Raw genomic sequence first — 6,000 nt, forward strand, 5'->3', positions numbered from 1 at the left:
TCTCCATCTCTTCAAATCATCTTGTTATTTACTTCCTTTTTTCAGGCTACATCATCCTTTTAAGTGTAAACTCCTTGAGGACAGTGTGTGTTTTGCTTTTGCATTTCCAGATCCTAGAACAATGTATTACAAATAGTACCTGCATAATAAATATCTGCTGAACTGAGCACCCCAAGCTTCTATAGTGTTGGGTGGCTATAAATCTCTGACCAAAGCCAACAGGGAATATTAACATGGGAAGTTTTCAGAAAAGAGTAGAAGTGAAGTGTTATGAAGGTGGGATATATCCAGTTTCTAAAGCAAAGAATGAGCATTATGGATCTCAGAAAGGCTCTAGGTTTTTTGGAAATCACAGATTTTAGTTAGATACAAGGAAAAAAAAATCTCCTAACAATTAGATACCCCAAGTTGGAAGGTGGTGCTTTGGGAGTTAGAGGATCTGCTACTACTAGAGGTTTTCAAGCAGAGGCTAGACTACTACTCAATGAAGAAGCTGCAGAAAAGTTTTGGGCTGAAGGAACTTTGGACTAGCTGATCCCTGAGGACCCATTCAGATCAGACATTCTATGATCCAAACTCAAGATCCTGTTAATGGCAGCCAACTCCAAAAACTGCAGAACTTCATAGCTGCAAAGGACCTCAGAGTCCAACCGCTTTATTTTACAGGTCGGGAACCTGAAGGCCAGAAAGGGGAAAGGATTTAGCAAAGATTACAAAGCAAAATATTGGGAAAAAAAAAAAGAAGTTCAGCAAAATCAATCAATACACAGACTGCAGAAGACCCTTTTAAATTTCAAAAATTTTTGCATCCTCTTGTCTTACAGTAGTTGTACTAGTACTATCTGTTTGTTGAGGAAAATATATGATGATAGAGAACTGCTGACATTCTCTCTTCCCTGGATTTCTGTGACATTTCTTTTCTTCTGGTTTTCCTCCTAGCTGTTTCACCACTCCTTCTCAATCTCCTTTGATGGGGAATTGATCTTTAACAAGCCCCAGTTCAGAAGACCAAGAATATAATCACAAAATTTTAACAAGGTGTTAAATTGACTGTAAAGATGAATCTCCCCTTGATTCTGTTATGATGTGTGAACACCCTGACAGAATTAAAGGGACCAATCTTACTGGAAGAGCAAATATTACTAAAGTCTTTGCAGCTAACCCCTAAGGACTAAAGGTCAATTTTAGGTAGCGCAAGTTCATGTGTTTTATAGAGGAGATCCTTGCAGGATGGAAAGAGGGATGTCTCTGTCCTCTTCACTCCATAGGCCACAGGGGCTAGCAGTGACTTGACCAGAAGTTTGAAAGTCCATCAATTCAAGAGCTCTTGGCACAACTGAAAGAGCAGAAGCACACTATAGACAGAAAAGATAAAGAAAGCCCGTTACATCAAGGAGAAAGCAGTTTCTAGGAACGGGAATCAGTTACAGCATTTGGTCATCTATTGAAAGAAGCAGATACAGGGAACCTGCCTTCCAGGCAGAGACACCACACCCAAGGTGAGCTATACGAGGACTCTACAAAGAGATAAAGGATATCCAGGACCTCAAGTACCAGGAGTGAACTGCCTTTGTTACACCTGTATCCTACATATACACTTTACTACCACTGTACTCTAAATCTGGACCCACTCTTCCTATGGGTGCTGTGTATTTAGAGAAGAGTGCACCCCAGGTTTATGGAGGGAATGTTTTGTAGGGTGTTGTTAGTTTAATCTATCAGCAAATGCCTGTACTAAGCCTATAGCTATGATTGATGTTTAATGGGAAGAACACTGGTGGGGGCTGATGAACAATACTGTTAAGAGTGCAAACCAAGGGGTTACCCTTTATACCTAAGATAGCAGCAACTCTCCAGTGACCCAACCCATGAGCACAAGTTAGGGAGACAGCCCACAGAGGTTGCTACAATAGGATTATAAATTTAGAGCTGAAAGGAGCCTCAGAAATAACCTAGTCCAACTCCTCATTCAATAAACAAGGAAATTAAGGCCCACAGATGTTAAGTAATTTGTCTAAGTTCACACAAGTAGTGAGTGGCAGAAATAGGCCTTAGGGTCTCTAACTATAAATCCAGCACTCTTTCTACTATACAAAACTTCCCCGTTGGTTTTCTCATCTTTAAATTAAGGGAAGTTGGATTAGACAATCTCTAAGACCCCTTCCAACTCTCAATTATCTTCCAATGTACCTTCTTTTCTTCTTTCTCTCACATGTAGATTTTCCTAGACTTGGGCCTTCCTCCCTGTCTATTCTCTTTTGAGCTACCATGGGTTAAACTATCATTTCTATGCAGATGATTCCCAGGTCTATATCTATTCATCTCTAATCTCTTCTAAGGTCCAGTCCCGCATCATGGACTGTCTAATGGAAATCTCTAAATATGTGTGACACAGACATCTCAAATTCAACAAGTCCAAAACAGATTACCTTTACCACCAAATTCTCCCCAGTCCTAACCACTACTTCTGCTGAAAATGCCACCATTCTTCCAAATAACCAGGTTCCAAACCTTGTAATCATATCTACTTCTCTCATCTCTCCCTATTCTTCCCTCATCTCCAACTAGTGGAAGAATCTTCTCTATTTCTCCTTCACATCTTTCTAAACCATCCCCTTCTCTCCACTCACACAATTACTGTCCTAGTTCAGATTCTCACCACTTTACCTTTGGACTATCCTAATAGCTTAATCTTAAATCTCTCCCCTCTCCAATTCATCCTCCAGAAAGCTGCCAAATTGGTATTTCTAAATCTCTAAATCAGTGGCTCCCAACTGCCTCCTGGATAAAATATAATACAAACTCTTCTATTTGGCATTTAAAACCTCTGGCTTATCTTTCCACGATCATTTGATCTATTTGCTATCAAGAGCTCTACCAGACAAACTGGCCAACCTTCTGTTCCTTTTACAAGACATTCCATCTCTTGTCTCTGTTCTGTATTTATCTTGACTTATACATAGTTGCTTGCCGTCGTCCTCCGTTAGACTGTGAGCTCCCTGAGAGCAGCAACTAGTTTCTGCCTTAGTAAGTGCTAAATGACTAAATGCTAAATGACATCAGGCTAATGCTAAATTGACTGAATAAATGCTGCGTCCCCCCCCCACCTCATGCCAAGAATATAGTTTCTCTCATCTTTACATCTTAGATCCTCAGCTTCCTTCAAGACTTTGCTCAAGTGCCACCTCCCACAGGAAGCCCATCACGATTTGTGTTGGGGTTTTCTTTGTTTACTTCTCTGTGTTCATGGGTCTTCCCGCCCAACAGAAGTGTGCCTGTCTCTATAACCTCACAGCGCCTAGCACAGGGTCTGGCCCACGGCAGGCGCTTATTGGAATGAACATTAAGAGGTAACTGAGGCCCGCAGAGGGTGAGAGCCGGGGTCGCCAGACTCCAGCTTGGGCTCCTTCCCGGGCACACGGTGCCTCACTCATCCCTTTACCCCCACCCGAGCAGGACTCACCCTTGGCTGCGGCCCGCGAGGGCAGCCCACACCGGGGACGGCCCTTAGGGTGGACCTGCAGAGGGGAAACATGGACCTGGGACCACGACCCAACGGTAACCCTCACGGAAAGAGCCGTCTCGCCCGACCTCCAGGGCACTTCCGGGCCGCTCTAGGAGCCAGGAGGACTCTTCTCTCGGTGGCTGCTCCGCCAGCTGACACGTCCCTCCCACCCCCACCCCGGCGTGGCAGCAATGGAGCCCTGCCTACCGCAGCACGTGCCAAACAGACTCCACCCCCGAGGGTGGGGTTAGAGGGGGCCGGCTCCTGCCGAGCTCCGGGCCCCGCCCTCCCCCACACGTGCTCAGCCTCCAGTTGAGGGCAGAAACCAGACCCCTGGAAGGGGGCAAGCACGCTGGAGTGGCGTGCGGATCCAGGCTTTGTCGTTCAACCACGTCGCCCTGGAAATTCGGTTCTTTATGAGGCCCCACTGAACCCACCTCCAGGCACTAGGCGCCTCCTAGCCATTCTCTTTCTCCATGATTTTGGCATCTGGCCCACAGCCTTGCTCTAAACCGCATTCCACTGCCAACATTTCCAGAGACTTTCATATCTACTTTTCGGAATTCTGTACTTAGTTTCTGAGAACCGAGAAAGACCATTTAATCGTTGCGTCAACAAGCATTTATTAAGTGCCTACTATGTGCTAGGCACTGTACTAAATTGCACGTAGCAATTGAGTTCATTTTCCCATTATATTAGATAAGTGGTGAAAGGACACGAACAGTTTTCAAAGAGTTAGTAAACTGTACCAATCATATGAAAGATTGCTCCAGATAACCAATAATAAGAGAAATGAAAAAAATTAAATACCTCTGAGGTTTCACCTACACCCAGCAAACTAGCAAATATAAGAGACAGAAATAGCTTTGAAGGGGTTGCCAGAAAATGACCCTAATAAACTGATGGTGGAGCTGTGAATTGTCCAACTATTCTAGAAATCAATTTGGGGTTATGCAAGAAAAGTGATTAAACTGTTCATAGCCTTTGACCCAGAAACCTCAGTGCTGGGCATGTACACCAAGGAGCACAAAGCTAAAAGAAAGATCCCAAACATATCAGAATTTTCATAGCAGCTCTCTTTGCTGTAGCAAAATATTGGTTGGAGAGTAACTGAACAAATTATGGAATCTTATCTTTAGGAATAACAAATATGAGAAATTCAGAAAAACATGAAAAGACTTGTGTGAACTAATGTATAGTGAAGTAAGTTGAACCAGGAAAATAATACACACAATACCTACAATAATGTGAACAGACACTATGTGGGGTTATAATACTTTGTCACTGAGGAGGGTTCATTTTTGTGGGAAGGTTGAAATGACTGATGCAAAGATAAAACTCATCAATTATAAATTTTTAAAAGAAGATATAATTCAAGATTAAGAAATGAAAGAAGCCAAAGACTTGCAGACTCACTACTCATAAGCTTCATGACCATACATCCAGAATACTATTTGAGACTGATGAAGGAGATGAAAATGGCAAACACCAAACAACATCCTAAGAAAAGTTACCTATGAGGTAGTAATTTAGGAATCAGCTATTTGTTTTTGGTCAGACCTAACCAGTTGGAACAACCAACTGGAACCAGTTGGAACAAAAGAGAAAATCAAACCAAACGTAGAAAAAGGATAATGATAAGACTTTGTACAGTTTTAACAGCTTTAGTTTGATCTATTCAAAGAAGGTGTTGACTCTAAAAAGTGGTCAGTGAATATGGGTAAAGATATCCACTTACTTATTTCCATTTCTTATAATAATTTAACTTACAGTCACATTAGTGAGGAGGACAAGAGGGCCTAGAAAGTATCTCAGGCACTACAGACTTGGAAAAGTTAAAAAAAAAAAATGGAATGACACCTCCCCGCCTCGCCCAAGCATGAAGGAGGGAGGGAATGACTACAGAGGGTCCATGTGCTGGGGAACATGTCAATTTCTCAACTCTCCTAAGTGTGGACAAGGAAGAGAAAGGCAGATGGAGTCAATCAGTCAGTCAACTATCATTTAAAGGACAAATGCATTTGCAAAATATTAGGAGAAAGATGCAGATTATAAATAGAATCCAATCGTAAAAAAGCAAACATCATTAATGCCCAAACTTGGCCTGGAATGTAAGGTCCTTGCAAGTAAGGAATGTTTTGTTCATTGTATTTGAATCCCCATTGCCTAACATAGTTTCTGATACATAGTAGTTTAATTTATTTGTTGATTGATTAGTAAAGAAATGAGTAAGGGGCAGCTAGGTGGTGCAGCTGATAGAGTACTGGCATTGGAGTCAGGAGAACCAGAGAAGGAAGGAAGGAAGGAAGGAAGGAAGAGAGAGAGAGAAAGAGACAGAGAAAGAGACAGAGAGAGGAAGGAAGGAAGGAAGGAAGGAAGGAAGGAAGGAAGGAAGAAAGGAGGGAAGGAAGAAAGGAAGGAGGGAAGAAAAAAGGAAGGAAAAAAGAAAGGAAGGAAGGAAAGAAGAAAGAAAAAGAAAGAAAGAAAGAAAGAAA

At 42.3% G+C, this 6,000-nt stretch overlaps 1 protein-coding gene across 2 annotated transcripts in view; it reads right to left on the bottom strand.

Moving 5' to 3' along the window:
• LOC114041415 (zinc finger protein OZF-like) overlaps positions 1-6,000 on the bottom strand; it is a 51,028-nt gene that overhangs the window by 15,527 nt on the left and 29,501 nt on the right. Inside the window, exon 1 of one of the 2 annotated variants that reach the window (XM_027859854.1) lies at positions 3,464-3,574. The exons of the other annotated variant lie outside the window; for it this stretch is intronic. Within the exon in view, the coding sequence (XP_027715655.1) occupies positions 3,464-3,535 (72 nt within the window). The 5' untranslated portion in view covers positions 3,536-3,574. Of the gene's footprint in view, positions 1-3,463; positions 3,575-6,000 lie in introns of those variants that run through there. 2 annotated transcript variants of the gene reach the window in all.

The sequence above is a fragment of the Vombatus ursinus genome, unplaced genomic scaffold, assembly GCF_900497805.2.
Source record: "Vombatus ursinus unplaced genomic scaffold, bare-nosed wombat genome assembly UNPS02014173.1, whole genome shotgun sequence".
Lineage (NCBI taxonomy): Eukaryota > Metazoa > Chordata > Mammalia > Diprotodontia > Vombatidae > Vombatus > Vombatus ursinus.